The 18,523-nt window shown below is 39.6% G+C and overlaps 1 protein-coding gene across 3 annotated transcripts in view; it reads left to right on the forward strand.

Annotated features, from left to right (window-relative positions):
- The window catches only part of lrba (LPS-responsive vesicle trafficking, beach and anchor containing), a 1,157,354-nt gene that overhangs the window by 688,667 nt on the left and 450,164 nt on the right, over window positions 1-18,523 (forward strand). For all 3 annotated transcript variants that reach the window (XM_070871469.1, XM_070871472.1, XM_070871473.1), the window contains exons 38-39: window positions 12,469-12,615; window positions 16,011-16,147. In XM_070871469.1, the coding sequence (XP_070727570.1) occupies window positions 12,469-12,615; window positions 16,011-16,147 (284 nt within the window). The remainder of the gene's footprint in view (window positions 1-12,468; window positions 12,616-16,010; window positions 16,148-18,523) is intronic.

Raw genomic sequence — 18,523 nt, forward strand, 5'->3', positions numbered from 1 at the left:
CAGAGCACGTATGATGATGGACAGGAGGCCTTACCCACGTCAGGTATATTGAGACAGACGTTCATACTTGCACCTGAGTGATGCAGACTGTCAGAAGGCTGCGTTTCTGCAAAGAAGTTGTAACTGAGATCTGTGAGTTAGTAAAAGCAGACCTGCAACCTAGATGTGCCAGGAGGACTGCTTTGTCAGTTGAAGTGAAAGTTACAGCTGCACTTTCATTATATGCATCTGGATCGTTCCAAGCCACAACTGGGGATGTGTGCGCCATTTCTCAACATGCAACACATATCTGCATTCGGCAGGTGACTGCTGCACTATATGTCCAGAGGAATGACTACATAAAGTTCCCCATGACCGCCCAGGCAATGCCTGAAAGGGCTGTGGGCTTCTCCAGGATTGCTGGCTTCCCAAAGGTACAGGGCTGCATTGATTGTACCCACATCGCCTTGCGAGCACCTTTGGAGGATTCTGAGATGTACAGGAACAGAAACGGCTTCCACTCCGTTAATGTGCAACTCGTGTGTGACAACATGCATCGCATCATTTCAGTTGATGCAAGATACACTGGGAGCACCCATGATGCATTCATCCTATGCAAGAGCGCTATATCTGTCATGTTTCAGCAGCAGCCAGTAGGACAGAGCTGGGTACTGGGAGACAAAGGGTATGGCCTCGCCACCTGGCTCCTGATGCCCCTACGCATAACCCAGATGGAAGCTGACATGGAATACATGTTGCACATTGCGATGCGCAGCATCATAGAGAGGATCATTGACATCTTGAAACAGCGTTTCCAATGCCTGGACCATTCCAGAGGCTACTTGCAATACTCCCATGAATAGATTGTCGGTCAGTTCATTATTGTGTGTTGCATGCTGCATAACTTAGCCATCATGAGGTAGCGGCAGCTGGCAGTAGAAGACCCATCTGAGGTGAGAGTGGCTGATAATGAGGAGGAAGATGCAGATGATGAGGTGGAGGAGGACGAGGAAGCCATGCAACTACCTAAACCGGAGCACGACAATGGAGGAGGTTGGGCCGTCGTTCCCCTTTAACGATTGCTTGAGCCTTGTGCCAGCAGCTCATCCGTGAATGCTTTGCTGCCTGAAGGCTCAGCGGCAACTATTCCAAATGGATCATGTTTACTGTTTGGACCTGTTCCGTAATGTATTGTTGTTAATGGAACAAATAATGGAAATGATTCGGTTATAATTTAAAATATATTTTATTCAAAAGTTTACAAACATTTGTTTGTACTTAACTTTAATAAAAATATTCTTGGATCAAACTTTACAGTTTTCAATTAAGATCACTTACAAACTTTAACATCACTTACAAACTTTTAAACTTGTAAATTTGCATAACTTACAAAAAACTTTTAATTTGAGAACAGTTACAACAGTAACTACAATAATAGTAACAGCGGCAAAGAAAAGTTGCAACCATCTCTCCTCCACCTTATTTCTAAGACCGCCACTGCGCTTGATCTTGTTGACTCCACCTCTGCTCATTGGCGCAGCATTTCTCGGGTTGGTACCAAGCTTGTTCTTTCGAACATCTTGGGTAGTGCTCACTTCTTGGGGTGGATGGCAGCGCTAATGTGGAAGACCTGACTTGGACCTCTTCAGAGGCTGGTCTGGGGATTGGAGTGTGAGTGGCAGTTGATTCTGTCAATGGGCGCAGAGTCTGGCCGTGTTCCCTTATTGCAGCAGCTAACTCCAACATTCCCTCCCTCATGTGCCCTGACAGTGTGTCAACGACCTGCAACATTCCCTCCCTCATGTTCGCCAACAGTGTCTCAGCTACCTGTGACATGCTCTCCCTCATATTGAGCAACAGTGTGTCAACTACCTGCAACATTCCCCCCTCATGTTCACTGACAGCTCATCAGCTACCTGCGACATTCCCTCCCTCATGTGCACCAACATTGTATCTGCTGCCTGAGACATTCCCTCCCTCAGGTTCCAGGACAGTGTTCCCATTTCTCGTGAGAGTGTTGTTACTTCTCCCGACAGTCCCGATACCGCATCACCCACCCACTGATGGTATGCAGAAGTGATCACGTAAGGTCAATGCTCTCCACACTCATTGCCATCATCTCAATCATATCTGTTAGATCCTGCAACTCAAGAGAGGGCTGTCGAGCTGTCCTTCGCCTCCTCACCCTGGGTGTGGCTCGCTGCATCCCACTGGGATCCGTAGCCTCGGACGGTGGGGCCCTGGGTGTGCCTCGCTGCACCCCACTGGAATCCCGAGCCTTGGACTGTGGGCAACCATGGAATGTCCCAGCAACACTCGTACCACTCAGGAAAGGGGTAGGCACCTCATTGGGTGACACCTGCACCTCCTCCAAAGTGAGTATAACAGTGGGGGCTTCATCCATCCCCTCCCCCTCATCCTCACCCTACAAGTTTGCAGATGACACTAAGCTGGGTGGCAGTGCGAGCTGCGAGGAGGATGCTAGGAGGCTGCAGGGGGACTTGGACAGGTTAGGTGAATGGGCAAATGCATGGCAGATGCAGTATAATGTAGATAAGTGTGAGGTTATCCACTTTGGTTACAAAAACAGTAAGGCAGATTATTATCTGAATGATGACAGATTAGTAAAAGGGGAGGTTCAACGAGAGTAGGCATGCAGGTACAGCAGGCAGTAAAGAAGGCAAATGGCATGCTGGCCTTCATAGCGAGGGGATTTGAGTATCTGAGCAGGGAGGTCTTACTGCAGTTGTACAGGGCCTTGGTGAAAACACACCTTGAGTATTGTGTACAGTTTTGGTCTCCTAATCTGAGGAAGGACATTCTTGCTATTAAGGGAGTGCAGCGAAGGTTCACCAGACTGATTCCCAGGATGGCAGGACTGACATATAAAGAAAGACTGGATCGACTAGGCTTATATTCACTGGAATTTAGAAGAATGAGAGGGGATCTCATAGAAACATATAAAATTCTAACGGGATTGGACAGGTTAGATGCAGGAAGAATGTTCCTGATGTTGGGGAAGTCCAGAACCAGGGGTCACAGTTTAAGGATAAAGGGGTAAGCCATTTAGGACTGAGATGAGGAGCAACTTCTTCACTCAGAGAATGGTGAACCTATGGAATTCTCTACCACAGAAAGTTGTTGAAGCCAGTTCATTAGATATATTCAAACGGGAGTTAGATGTGGCCTTTACAGCTAAAGGGATCAAGGGGTGTGGAGAGAAAGCAGGAATGGGGTACTGAAGTTGCACGATCAGCCACGATCATATTGAATGGTGGTGCAGGCTCGAAGGGCCGAATGGCCTACTACTCCACCTATTTTCTATGTTTCTATCCCCATGCTCTTGGTTTGGAAGATTTTCTCCTCTTCAGGCTCGCCCGTGTCTGAATCATCTTCTGCATCGTCAGGGTTGGCCTCAAGTTCTGCAAAATATAACAGAACGGACAAATGGTTAGCAGCAGAGGAGGGGGCAGGGTGGGTGGCATGAGTAGGCTCACACAGCGCAGGCAGCAGGCTGATTTGAAGGACCATGATGAATGATAGCACATTACTGAAGTGTGGCTGACGGAGACATCGCCATGAACCGAAGCATAGCTATCCCGTGCAGTACGTAACATTTAGCAAAGCCAGACTGGAATTTGCGGGACTTACCCTCTCCCTCGAGTGTGAGCCCAGCTTGTGCAGTGGTGGTTGCTTTTCTCCAGGCAGGACCCATCAAAGCAGCGACCCTCTTTTCCAAGGGTGTCAGTCGGTGCAGATTTGCCGGGCCTCGTCCTGTTTGAGTTCTTTCCCGTTTGTTGTTTGCCACCTTCCTCTACAAAGATAAAAATATAACTTTTTAGAGAGGGTGTCTTTCTACTGGGTGGGGCATACAGATGGTCACATTTACAATTGCAATTCCATTGAATAAATGAAAATATTACACTAACTACTTGACCAAGGTCCTGCCACTTCTTTTTGCACTGGCCTCCAGACCTTGGGGTGGTCACCATTGCGCAGTAATCTTCTGCCAGTTGGTTCCAGCATTTCTTCATTTCTTTTGATGAAACTTTTATGTGACCTCTGCTGATGACCAGCTTGTGCCATCTGACCTCAATTACAGTAACCAGTGCCTCCACTTCATCCTGTAAGAAATTCTTGGTCCTTGAGCCGCATTGCATCTTGTATTGCAGCTCCGATTTTTCCAATGAGAATTAAAGTTCTGACACACAACTGGCTCTTTAAAAATGGCTGAATGCGGACTGGGAGCTGTACTGGGCATGCGCGCCCATAGCAATCACGTCAAAATGCCCTTTTTTTTGCACATGCGCAGAAGGCCGGGGGGAACATAGTTATTTCGGCGCAGACATTAAGGTCCACCCCCGAAGTTACAGGACAGGCTGCGTGGCGCCAATTTCAAAAAATAGAAAGGAGAAACTTGCTACTTACTTTTTTGGAGTAGTTGGGGCCAGAAAAAAAACGGGCATAACTTTGGCAATACGCCAAAAAACAGCATTGGGGAAAATTGAGACCTATATCTATTTCTATCTGTCTATCTTGGCCCTAGGACCACCCCCAATACTCCCAGCTCCCCTCTCTCGGTGGTCTCAAATCCCATGACATGCCCATGCTCCCAGACCTAAATGTGTGATGCTCCCAGAGGCCCACTCAAAGCACTGCAGGACCCCAATACTTCACATCATTGTTGGCAGATCCTGGCCTCATGTGGTGGTGATCACTCTCTCCGCCCACCCCCCCCCCCCCCCCACCCCTGCCCCTGGCCATGCTGAAATCATTGTACCTGATCATACTATTTGGCCTGATATCCCTGTTCCTATAAGAGCTCAAACCATAAGTAGTACCACAGGACATCAACTTTGTGTGTATGTACATATGTATTTATGTGTGTAATATATAAACTAAAGAAATGTCCCAAACAAGTACACTATGCTACAAGTTGGTTGCATTATAGCACTTTCCTGCACGCACACCAACCTCACTGCACCAGTAGAACTCCCTAATGCACCTGTATAATTGGGTTGTCATTTTATTGACTTCCACATTATTGCTTTGTAAATTCTTGTTTCTGTAGCAGCTATTGGTTTCATTTGGAATAAATTCACTGTTCAAAAGTAATATAGGTACATAAAAATTGAGCTAATTAGAATACACGTTCTTGCTCTATTTTTATACCTTATTTATTTATAGGCTACCCAACAAGATGCTGAATTTTTCATTGAATTTCTTTACATTCTAGATCTTTTTGTTTAAATTTGCTTCTTTTGTCACAACCACTTAAATTGTATTCTGCATTGTCTTGGTTTTTTTTCCAGAGTTTTACATTTTCTCCACCACCCTTTCAATTTTTCATATACCTTATGTTGATTTTTCTGTACCAGCTATGTATTTCTTCTATAAATTTTCCTTTAACAGTCTTAATTTCTTACTCTCCAGTCTCCCATGTTTCTACTCTACTTCAATCTTTCTTTGCTTTACTCACACTTTGTTTCCTTTGAATTAGATCCTTCGTGTTGTGTTCTTTAAGCTGTATTTCCAAAATGTTCCGGTTGCTGCATAGCAGTAAAGCGGATCGTCCCACAGAATTTGACTGTTTATTAGAATTGTAGAATGATACAGCACAGAAGGCGGCCATCCGGCCCACCGTGCCTTTAATAGAGCCATCCAATTAATCCCATTCCCTGCTCTTTCCCCACAGCCCTGTAAATCTTTTCCCTTCAAGTATTTATCCAATTCCCTTTTGAATGTTACTATACTTCCAGCTGAAGTTGTTAAGGAGCACCTCTATTATAAACTGAAGATAAAATGGCCCTTCCTTATAGTTTATTATTGGCACAAAAAATCATGTTTTTTTAAAAAGTTGAGATGTGTTTGTTTTGCAAATTATACCTCAAACAGAATCATATTAACTGATTTGTGAACAAATGCTAATCGAGATAGCAATGGTCTTTGATGGTTTAGCATTAAGGTTCTTAATTCTTTGGCCCTCTATGTAGTTGCTCTTTAACTAAAACATTCAGAAAGATATTTGTTTCACACACCATCTATCCCTGTAGCCTCCGTGAGTGAAGTTGCACAATTATTGGTGAATTATGGGCAGTTTTAGACCCTGGGCTCCTATCGACTGGGGTTAGATTTGAGACAGCCTATATTAATTTCACTTATGACCCAACAGATCCATCATCAAAGGGAGATTTTTCTCCCATCTGTTTGGACTGGATTCAAACCATGTCCCTTAAGTGAAAGAACCATATATTCTCTTTATTTATTGAGTTCTGACAGAAGGTCTTTGACCTGAAAGGCTAACTCTGTTTCTTGCTCCACAGATGCTGCACGACCTGCTGAGTATTTCCAGCATTTTCTGATCTTCTTTCAGATTTAAGCATCTGCAGTATTTTGCTTTTGTAATATATTAACCCACTGTGCCACAGTTTCCCTGGCTTAAATATAACAGTAGTTTGCTATTGAGAGGGGATCTCAGAGAAACATATAAAATTCTAACGGGATTGGACAGGTTAGATGCAGGAAGAATGTTCCCAATGTTGGGGAAGTCCAGAGCCAGGGGTCACAGTCTAAGGATAAGGGGTAAGCCGTTTAGGATTGAGATGAGGAGAAACTTCTTCACTCAGAGAGTTGTTAACCTGTGGAATTCTCTACCGCAGAAAGTTGTTGAGGCCAGTTCATTAGATATATTCAAAAGGGAGTTAGATGTGGCCCTTATGGCTAAAAGGATCAAGGGGTATGGAGAGAAAGCAGGAATGGGGTACTGAAGTTGCATGATCAGCCATGATCACATTGAATGGTGGTGCAGGCTCGAAGGGCCGAATGGCCTACTCCTGCACCTATTTTCTATGTTTCTATCCTAATTTCTTCTTATGTGGCTTGGTGTCAAATGTTGTATGATAACACTCCTGAGAAGCGCCTTGAGACGTTAAAGGCACTATATAAATATAAGTTGTTGTTGTTGACTAGAACAATTGTAGTGGGTTTTAACTTATACTTTTAATCTTACCAAATACTGACAAAAGCTTTTCTATGTTGTTCACAAAAAACTAAACCTATATCCTCGTGCCTAGACACCACGCTAGAATCCAGATCTATAAAATGAGTTGGGAAGGAAAAGATTACTTGTATATTGAGTGTTTTGTGCTGTCTCATTTGTGTCTATTTTTTTCTCTGGTTCTCTAGTTGCCAACAGAAGACAAATCACAGTTTTTTTTGGTAAAATAGTTTGTCCGCTTCAACTCAAGTATAGTAATATGACTAATCAGAAAATTAGAGCTTTAGCCCAGCACTAAATAATGCTTTTAATCTTAGCAAAAAGCTGACTGATTCCTTTTTGACATCAAATATTGTATGAATGCTCTAGCACCAGCAAGCAGAAGATTGCCCAGCATTCTGACACTGGCAAGCAGAGCTCTGTGGATACATTTCCGAACACATTCACAGAACTTCGATTTTCCTGTTTTAAGTACAGTGCAGCTTGTCCACATCATTCTCAAAATCATAACAGTATGAAATGGTAACTGTGGCAGTATATACTTAATTTCAAACTCCAACTCAAGGTGTTAAAAGGTAGCAAGACCACATAAAATTATAGCAGTAAGTTTTGAATATTTTAGCTTTAAAATGGGTAAATCAGCATTTTTACACAGTTTTATTTTAAGATATTCAAATTTACTGCTTTCATTTTTTATAGGAGACCTTGCTACTTTATAATACCAAATACACAGCATATTGAGTTGGCATTTGAATTTGTGAAAATGAACCAATATTGCATAGATTAATTTAGAAATTACATTACATTTACAGGGAAGACTGTTCAATGGATGAAAGGATTTAGAAAGGTTTTCCTTTTAAATTGTCTTATTTAGATTGCCATGTCTTACCATCTGTAAATGTGTAATAAATTATGGCATTTAAAACAAGATCCTGTTTACCTTGTTTAATAATGAAAAGGATTTCTCCAAAACTTTCATTTTCTTAATAATGTTCTTTCTTGTTTTAACAGTAGCTTTTAGAGCGATCTGTTTTCGGTCTACGGGCCTGGGTATATATGGAATTGTTTAAACCAGGCTAGAACTTTAGAACAGTTTACTATTAAATATCCCAGAGCAATGTAGTTCTGCTGAGGCTAGTTATGTATTTATTGCTGAAAAGAGCCATCTTTTCTTGGGATTGATTTGGACTGAAGTAAGGCCTCTGGGTGTGGAGGTGGCAGAGTAAATACCTGAAGAGTAATGTTCCCTGTGCTGCCGATCAATACCAGACCCACCATTGTACTTCAGGCCACTCTCTTGTTAAAAACAAATTTGTTAATTTTGACAATTTAATTGCATTTCCCAGGGCTGATTTTAAGAGATGGTAAAAGAAAGTGCATAGATCCTTTTGTGTTGTAACTATTGCTGCTATTTGTGCTTCAGTATTTGTGTGCTACATATTGCTTTGTCCTGTTTCACACAACATAAATTGTTTCATTATTCTGTTATTTTTTATTGTTTTCCTAAATGTATTATATGCATAAGAATTTAGTACCAAATGATGGATTTGTTATTTTGGACTTTGTTCTTTGGTGATTAACAGTAGATACAGGCATCATCTCAGAACAATAGCAAGCTGAGTTATGTTGCCAACTCAGCATGTCTCTCTGGTTAAACAAGTAGAACTTGTATGTATGGCGCTCCACTCACTGGTATCCAAATACTGGCTATAATTTTTATGTTGGTAAAGAGCTGACTTTTTATAAACTTAATTTTTTTGACCTTTTTTAATCTTCAGTTTGTACTGGTAAGAGTTGTACTGCAGCTGGTGCAAAACACGAGCATGTGAGACAATCTTCTCAATGCAGTTTGCACCACTTGCCAGCATTTGATTGTGGAGATTTGACTTTTGAGTTAACTATATCGTTTTTGTCTATTTAAAGTTGAAAATATTTCTCATTGAAATGTTTATTATAAATGCCTGTTAGATTTTATTTGCTCTAACACTGGCAGGTCAGGATGTTTTAAGAATAAAATATTAAAAGTACTAGAAGTGTTATAACCCAGTGCTGGGCTTTGAGCTGTAACTAGCCTTGCATGTGGTATATATTGGGATACTGTAATACTGCTGCTAACTGAAGAACCTCAAGGGACAGTTAATTGCAGGAAGACCATGTTAAATATTTGTACGGGATTTTTTTTCCCACAGCAAGCAATTTTTTAATCTTTGAATTAACAATTTACAGAAATCCTTGACGATTTGTCTTCCCTACACAAACTGAGCAGCTTGGTTTAAGACTGTAGAATACAGTTTAAGTCTTCTTTGTCCTACTAATTGTTTTTTCAGATCTTTGATCATTTGCTATTTAATGTAGATTTTTTTGAAGTGCACTTACTGCAATTGGGTGGAATTTAGGAGACCATTTGAGCTGATAATTAACCAAATTAACTTGTACTATTTACCTGTATGTTGTAAAGCAATCTGGAAAAAGAACAGCATTGTATTTGGAAGACAAATTTGAAATGTGACCGATTTAGCATGCCACGAGGGACTGTATTATTGTGGTATGCTAATTGATTGAATTGTTTTGTTTTCCAGAGATAATCACAGTCAAATTGCATATTTTTGGTGGCAAGCATGACTTTGGTTGGTAAACTAAACACAGCTTTGCTAGACTGAAACAAACCAAAATATGATGTAATGTTTGTGTTTGTTGTATTTTAGAGATAGTCGAGGCCCTAGCTATATAATTATACGATATGTAATTAAGGTATTAAGGCTAGGGTGAAGGAAGAGAGAGAAAAAACAACAATGTCGACCAATTAAACAGTTAGCAAATAGTGAATAATTGAAATGAGCTAAGTTTGGATCATTTTGTATCACACAATATAATTAAATTTCGATCATCATAAGAAAGTCATATTGCAGTTTCTGCAGTATGACTTTGAAGGTAATTTGTGTTTCAACAAGTGGCTTGACATCATCTGAAGTAGTCTCACCTTTTGGGCTTCACATCTGTTAGTGTAATTGTAATTCAGGTGAAGTATTTTTTTTAATGTAGAGATCCCATGAACTGCATTTACATGTTAATGTTAAAACATCAACACAACCATGCTCGCTGTTTACTAATTTTTAAAAATTCTCCGGCAACCTAATGTTGATGAGCATGTGGTGCACATGAGCTCTGCTTGTGCATTAAGTAAGCAGTACTGGTGCTTTGCATTCCTCTAAGGAGCATACCTGCACTACCAAGAGCCCAAATTGGAGATTAAAAAGTTATGGCATTATTGTGGTTGTATTTTGTTTAATTTGCTGAAGAGTGGCAGTGTGTAAGATATTGCTAAATATTTGATATTCTAATAGGAAGGCAAATATTGTGTGAAGAGATACCAGAATATCTGCCAGTGCATTGCCGAATAGAAAAGCTAACATATTAAAAGGTGAAATGGTAGGAAAACATTTTAGTAAATAAGATCCACATGGTACATGTCGCAAAATTAGAATTAACAGTTAGGAAACTTTGGGATGTGTGTTTAGTTTTTGAAAATTGTCAACAATCTTAAGGGTTGTAATTGTTTCTCTTTTTCTTTCTTGAGGATTAGTCTCTTAGGAATTTTAGCAATGTGAGGTGATGTTCTAATGAGTGGTAATGGCATGAAGCTAAAGGGAAAGTTTAATTTTAGAATTTGATGCAGTTTTGTCGAGTTGGTGCCACCCTGAAGAAGAGTGTGTTGGGTTCAGTTACAAGAACGATTTGGTTCCTGTTTTAAAATATCGCATTTATGTATTCATAATAACCCTAACTGGGGAACTACGGACTCCAGCTGTTTCTGGCAAACAGTTCAGCACTTTTTGGAACTTTTTTTGTGGAAGCAGGTTTAAATTTGTTAGAATTAGAAGAGAGAATGCAGTCAAGGTAGCACACCTTCTGTTCTTTCGGCCGTTCCTACTCACTGTAGTATTGATGGAGATGTTATATTTTAGGTACACATTTTAATTTTCATTTACGCCATTGCCATTATTTAGATATAGGTTGTGATCCAATCTAAATGCTTTTTTGAACGCAAGAAATTTCAGAACAAAATTTTATAAAACTGAAAAGTACCAAGTCCGCATTTGAAGCGAGTGTTTGCCTGTTGGAATTACTACGTGAATATGATGTTTACAAGTGTTTCATCTCCCTATTTAACGCATACATCTGATCTATTTTAACATTTAATTTAAGATTTTATGTTTCATTCGTGTACCGCAGACAAAAAACGTTTAAACGTTTTAGACAACTTTTTATACATTCTATGAAGAACTACTGTGCTAAATTAAATTAGTTGTCCCAAAGAGGTTTCATTCAAGTTTTCCTTGCATTTCATAAAAGTTATCGCGTATTAATAAAGAATAACAAAAAGTGAACTGCCATATGGTTGCCTTCTCATTCTGACTTACGCCTTTGTATCTAAAATCAGTACGAACTGAGTTTAGGAAGAGGTTGACTTTCAGAATTTTAATCATGCTGCCAACTGGAGCCAGAGTTCGAACTACTTCTACACGGTGAACCTTATGAGCTGACTTCCTTCCCTTAATCTCCGGCGTTGAATTGTTTTGGAGCATTGTAAATGTTTTGTTTTTGTCATTACAATTGGAAGACCACAGCAAGTATTGAAGTCGGTGAAAAAGCACCAAGTTTTAGGTAACTGCTGGAACGAATCCTTCATTCGGTTGATGGCCATTTGTTGTCACGTGAAACCTGTGGCGGAGGACGGTTAAGGCGCCGAAGACTAACGTTTGCAGTGTGTTGACTTTAGTCTTGCGTATTAAATATTACCTGGAATAAAGTGTTGAAGTTTCGTAACAAGTTTCCTTTTTAAACAGGGAAATAGTTTTACTTGTCTCACATAAAACCCATGAATAATAGTTACTCGCTTTATTTTGTCCAGGTATTTTTGCAAAGCTGCTTCTCCAGTCAGTGCGTTTTTTAAATTTTGTTCAGTGCGAGTGACGGTTGTATAAATGTTATCACGCCGCTCCATAGCAATATAGGAAATGCAGATTTATTGTGATATAAAATAGATTGAAGAAAGCACAACTGTTCTCCTTAAAGCTATAGCCTGCAGTGATCCGGTTCTCTGTACACAGTAGAAATCCATAACCTGGGGTCTGGTGAACACCATTCGATTTTAATTTATAAATCCATAGACAAATAACAGTTATTAAAATGAAGTCGAAATCATCAAATTCAAATGTGAGCAACCCTCTTATAGATCTGCTCAAATAAAATTAGTGAAACCCCCACAGAAACGTGCCAGCAGTGGAACTTCTCATAAAACTGCAACTATTTTTGAAGTAGAGATTATCGAACGTTGAAAAGGGTGAAAATGTCTTGTTATTTTTAATGAAATATTGAACTAATTACCTATAAGCGATGGTTTTTAATGTGATAATTAGATTTTTGACTGCTATCCTGTTTGGACCCGACATGCTTATTTTCTCATCGGCCTGGACTGTGTGTGTTGGCAGGTTCTGAGGAGGATGTGCTGGTTAAAGGCAGACAATCCATTCGGACCCAAGCTGTGGGCAACCAGAACTCCGAGAGCGAGATTCTGCTGGAGGGAGACGACGATACGCTCACTTCACTGGAAGAGAAGGAGATTGATAACATGGCGGGTAAAATAATTTGTCTTTCTTTACACCAGCCTAACGTTCCAACTAAAGCTCCTTGTGTAATTTCACAAGCTCAGTCCGGGGACTGTTGTTGGGACAGTGATGAATTGGCCTGATCCTAATGAAGCCAATAAAAATATCATTTTCCTTCGCTATTGTATCAGAAGCTCCAACATTACATTAGCATTTGACTTTCCGCATTTCCCTGTGTGCCTGATTTGTCTCCTTTCTGCTCACCTTGAAAAGTTTGCACTGAAATGACATGGCTTGTCGAGAGATTTTTTTAAGTGCCCATAACGACAGTGACTGATGGTAGTTCTTGCCGTCTATAACTTTATAACCGGTTTATGTTCGGACTCGACTCCCAAACCGCTAAGAACCAGCTCCTTCTATGAAAAAAGCAAGCGAAGGGCGAGGCCATGCCAGTGCTGCCCATTGCCTATCCAACCACATAATGGTTACCTGATTCGCTTCATACAGACGCTCAATCATCGTAAAATGCAATTAGATTTGGTCAAATCTGACTTTAGAAATACGACGAAAAGCCTTAATTGTAAATATAATCAAGTTCTCATTCTTGGTCGTATTATTTAGTTGCACAAAGTGCGTTTACATCATTCAGATGTGACTCAAAGTCCGCATGTTCCCTTATTGTTTAATAGCAAAACAAATTACGTCAACTTGGGATTTCAGTTTGTATCTAATATCTGTAGTATTTTTCCGCTCCTCGCCTTCATCAGTTATCTGCGCAGTAATGTCTTTACTACGTATTAACAGTTAAACTGGGGAAATAACGTCCCGAATAAATAAATAAATTGGTTTCATATTGCATGAGAAAGAGTTAGAAAATGCGGTCGCTTCCCGGTAAATAGCTTCAGGAATAACTTGGGACAGATGGGAGTTTGGCCGAAGGTTTCTTAAGACTACAAAAAGGAAAAACTGATGTGGTTGATGTGTTTAGCGATATCATAGTCTTTAGGGTGTCCCTATACATAGCGACCAAAGCATTTCTCTGACTGAATTTCAGGACAGGTGGGCGACAATTGCTGCCATCTCCGGCCGTGGAGGGTGGGGAGGGAGCTCGGGTGTTACCACACTGGCAATTGGAAAGGGGAAACTAGGATAACCACTCGCGCTCGAAAAGGGAACGGGACAGCTGGCAAGACTGGGTGCAAGGAAGGAGGATTGCAGTTTCCGCTAGGGTGGGTTGGAACCGGATTGCTGCCACCGCTGGGAGAGGGGCCAGAAAAAAAGCAGACTGAGAATCACTTCTGTGGTCAGGTTTGGGCGGGAGGGGGTGCGGGGAGGGCTGCTCGTCTGAAGGCAAAGGGATAGCTTGTAATACAAGGGAAATGTTCCTAAATTGGTAATAGAGATTAACAATTGTGCTGTATTTTGACAAGTCATCAAAATCGTGATTGAAACCGAATTTATAGTAAACATAATTCAAGGAAATAAAATCCAGCGACGTGTTGTGTTACTGCACATTTATAAATTATATATTTAGCGTTTGGGATCTTTTGCATTACAACACGACATGGAAACAGCCCCGTTGATTTAAAATGCATTGTATAGCGCTTGACTTTGGAATGTTCATTTTAAATTATTTCATCTACAGATGCATAGGTAAATAACACCATTTCTGTTTACATTTTGTTTTCAACTTTGCCCTAAACTGAAGTAACAAGTGTGAAATTGTTTTGCGATGCAGTCACTTTCCCAGTACAGCGCAGCTATCCGCAGTAGACAGTGTAAAGGGGTGAGAGCAGGGTTTAATTATAAAATCTTGACATTGGGAATAGGATTAAGCAGTAATCCTTTCTAATAAAGTCTGTAGTGTAAATTAACTGGAAGTTATCAAGGGTCTCCTATAGGAGCCCATGGGCTGTGTGCAATGCCAGATCATTGCAGATGGCTGCTGTGTTCTCATTGTAATTGAATGTCTCACCGTGATTGAAAAATGTTATTTCTCTCCTGTATTACATGTTAATGCATTAAGGGCACGGCGAGACGGCAGAGAACACGAGATGGTGATTCCATCCATTTTTGAAAGAGCTTGGGGAAATCAAGGCGGTTTTGTATCTATCTGCTGACCATCTGCAAACACAGTATATTGTAGACTGGGAATAGAGGGCAAATCCTGCTCTAATCTCACATGAGAATCGCCCGCTATTGTCGAGGTGGCATACATTAAGATTGATGAGAGATTAAAGACTACTCGGGTCTAAGCAATCAATGAAAATGACAATTAATTTGGAAATTTTTTGGCAATTACTCACAGAATGATTACCTCCACCAGTTCGTCGAGTGAACCTGATTTGATGCCGTGTATATTTTTAATAGAAAGCCATCCGTGTAGTAGCGAAGTTTGGCGCTTCTGAAATCTGCAAAAGCCGCAGTATGAGATATGGCCCAGGAGCGCTATTTCTTTTAGTAAAGTCATATTGATGTGTTGTTGCAAAGGCTCTATTGTCCTTAGTAAATTTCTCGATATCAGACACCATGGTCAGCGATAGTTTATACATTTCCTAAATCAAATATTCAAAATAAATGCAGAACAAAATAATGGTTGCTACTGCATTTCAGCCTCTAAGTTGCTTTCAATACACAATATTTTATGACATAAATGGGTTAAACATGCTGTGTGCATTATTCCATCTGCTTCCCTTCACCTTTTCCCTTAATATAGCTTTCATACTTCTATCTTTTGGAGGACACTCATATCGGTTTTGTATGTTTATAGCGAATGGCTCAATGCTCTTGTTGCGAAATGATATCCCTTCTATAAATCCTTTTGTACTTGGTGATTATTACAATGAAGTGCATTCAGCTGTAAACCAACTGGGCAGCTGTGAAATGTGGATTCCCAGCATCTCAAAACAAGGGCAATTCCCATAAAAGCTGCGCGTATATATGTGTGTATATATATATTTATATTTATGGAGAGAATTAAAATATGATTTTCTTAAGCAATTATTCCAATTCTAGTGTATTGACCATGTCAAAACGTATTAAGTAATATATATATCTTTATATATTTTAGATGTAGTCTTGAATATTGGTAAATGAGATAGTTACATTTTAACGGGTCATCCTACAGGTTGTTAAATCAAAACGTGTAAACGAAGCGATTATAATTACAGCAAATTCCTATGCAAAATCTGAATATGTACAGGCTCAGTTGTGCTAAAACCAAACGTTTTTAATTCTCAACACATCACCAGTATAATGTTTACACGGAATGTATTGTGATTTGTTTAATTTTCAGATTTGTTTGTGGATGTTTTTCTTACTGCCTCTATCTATTTGCTTGACAAATCATACTTTTTATGAAGCTATTTTTTGATCGGAATAAAACTAACAATTGTTCGTAAGCTATCCTGTTCACCTATTTCTAGGACCTGTGAATTTCAGCACGGCTGTCCAGCTCATCGCTCCGGCTGTAGTTGCTAAGGGAACCTTGTCAATCACCTCTTCCGAGCTCTACTTCGAGGTGGACGACGAAGATCCTAGTTATAAAAAACTAGACCCCAAGGTAAGACGGCGCTGACACATCTGGGACTGTGTTTAAATGACAGCTCTTAAATACACCAAATTTTAACCCCAGAGCAGCTGCTGATGCACATAACGTTGCCTCATATACATCAGAGGGCAAGACCTCTTGCATTCATTAGAAAGTAGCAAAATAGCAATGACTTAGCTACCATACAGATGCACTACTATAATTGCAATAGATATTTTATTGTATACATTTTAAAGAAAATGCAATATTTATTCAATACCGATTCTAATTCCTGATATAGAATTCAGTTCGTATGTTAAATATGCAGCTTTTAAAAGTTGAGATCGTCACCTTTGCCTGTTCATGAATATTTTAAACCATAATATTTTCATCGGTCTACAGAAATGCAATATGTTAAATTATTACATTTTATTTTGAAAATGTTGTATTTTGACCGGTCCTAAGTTTTAAGCTTGTAGTTACTTGACTTAAGAATTATAAATTTAAAATATATTTCATATAGCCAGTGGAAAATACATTTGAAATGCTAATACCTTGCTAATCATATCCATAATTACCGGATTTTACCTATTTCGGTCATAACGCCAGAGGTTCCTCTCGGCTTGTATCCGTTCATCAAGCACAAAAGTCCAGCTTTTTTTTGTGCTCAGCAACTATTACGGTAATCTTCTGCAGTTAAGGTTGTTCCTTTATGTGGTTTATAGTTACATTTTGGAAACATTGACAATAGCAAGAATGAAGCCCATAATTAATTACGTTTCGAATGAGTTGCCAATGATTTTAAAACTTAATTTCATTGTATCGACCTTACTTGAATATCAGTGTCCCATTGTAAAACTCAAACACTAATAACGGGTTCTCAAAAATTGCAAAACACTGCATTGTATCTAAAATCGCCCAACAGGTTGGAATGTTCTTCACCATCGTGCCATTGCGGGGCCATCTAGCTGACATTTCCGCGGTATCCACCAAGGTTGTGTACTCCGACCGTTTTGGGTAGCTGTAGCGTTTAGGCCAGCATTTCGGTTTCAAAATTAGCTATGGAAACATCTTCGAGTTTGTGATTGAATTTCACTGGTATTGCTGATGGTGCTCAGTCTCATGGCACTTGAACGTGTTTTTGGGGGGAGGGTGATAAACGTATGAGTTTTTCACGATGTATTTAGATTTGAAAGGTATTTGGTGTCTTAGTTTGGAAAAAATACATTTATGTCACAACATTTAAATTAATTCTGCAAGGTCACAGGATGACTGGTACTGTTCTAAGCCGGGCGTCTGTCAAAATACAAAGTCGAAAAAGCGTTTTGTTAATGCACAAAATAATCCTAAAAATGTTTTAAATAACTTAAAATAGCAACGTTTGCTTTTAAATATAATTACTGATTTGGATTGCGTGCGGTACCAATCTGAAACATAGATGCATCTAAATTTAAGTTGAACAAGCCACTATATGTTGGTGCATTTGGACTGGATATTGCAGGTTTTTCCACATTTGTATATTTAACAGGACACGATGAAATAAAGTGTAAACTATTGTAGCAGAGCAGGACTTGCTGCCAAGTTTTCCTTATTACGTCTTTAAAAATTGTTGTTTTACGAATCTAATTCATATCTTGCCGGGAACCATTATTATTGATGCTTAACATTTGTGTGGTTTCGGGATTTGAGGGGAAATCTAGACTTGTACAACGTGCTATGTAAAATGGTGGTAAGATCAAACAGAAAAATCCAAAAAGCCAGAAAGAAATCTGGCGCTTCCGATCATCTTGGGAAAAATATATTCAAAGTATTGTTGTACATATATATTTTAACACAATAGGATAACTTGCTTCTGGAATTGAATGTTCACAACACCTCAGCTGCAGAGAGTGGTAGTCACGGACGATATTTTTTTTATCTATCTCTTCTGGCCCTATACCTAAATTGGATTTCAGTTGAAATTTACATAACAACGCAGGCCAGGCTTCAATCATGCATATAACCAATTTCTAAAACTAAGACCACAGCGCCCTTCCTACTCCGTAAGAATACTTAATAAAATTGTAATTCTGCTTTATCAGTCATCAACTTAATTTCATAATATGTCCGCAGCAAACATAAGACACGGATCACCAATGCAAGAATTAAATTATGATATTCAATTCTACCGACTTGAAGCTTATTCTTAAAGCACGATTTCCCTTTCCATCTCTTCCCAATCGTGACGTGCGATTTAGTTTGGGGCATTTTTTTAAAATTGCTGTTGTTTGTCCTTAACACCAGAAACCAAAACAGACTGACAAGCTCTTACCAGATCTGAGTCTCTGATAAGATTTGCTGATAACCTCGGGCTTCACACTTACACCAGTTTGGTGTTTTAATTACCAACAGTAGCTGGAGAACTGAAAT

The sequence above is a fragment of the Pristiophorus japonicus genome, chromosome 2 (assembly GCF_044704955.1).
Source record: "Pristiophorus japonicus isolate sPriJap1 chromosome 2, sPriJap1.hap1, whole genome shotgun sequence".
Lineage (NCBI taxonomy): Eukaryota > Metazoa > Chordata > Chondrichthyes > Pristiophoridae > Pristiophorus > Pristiophorus japonicus.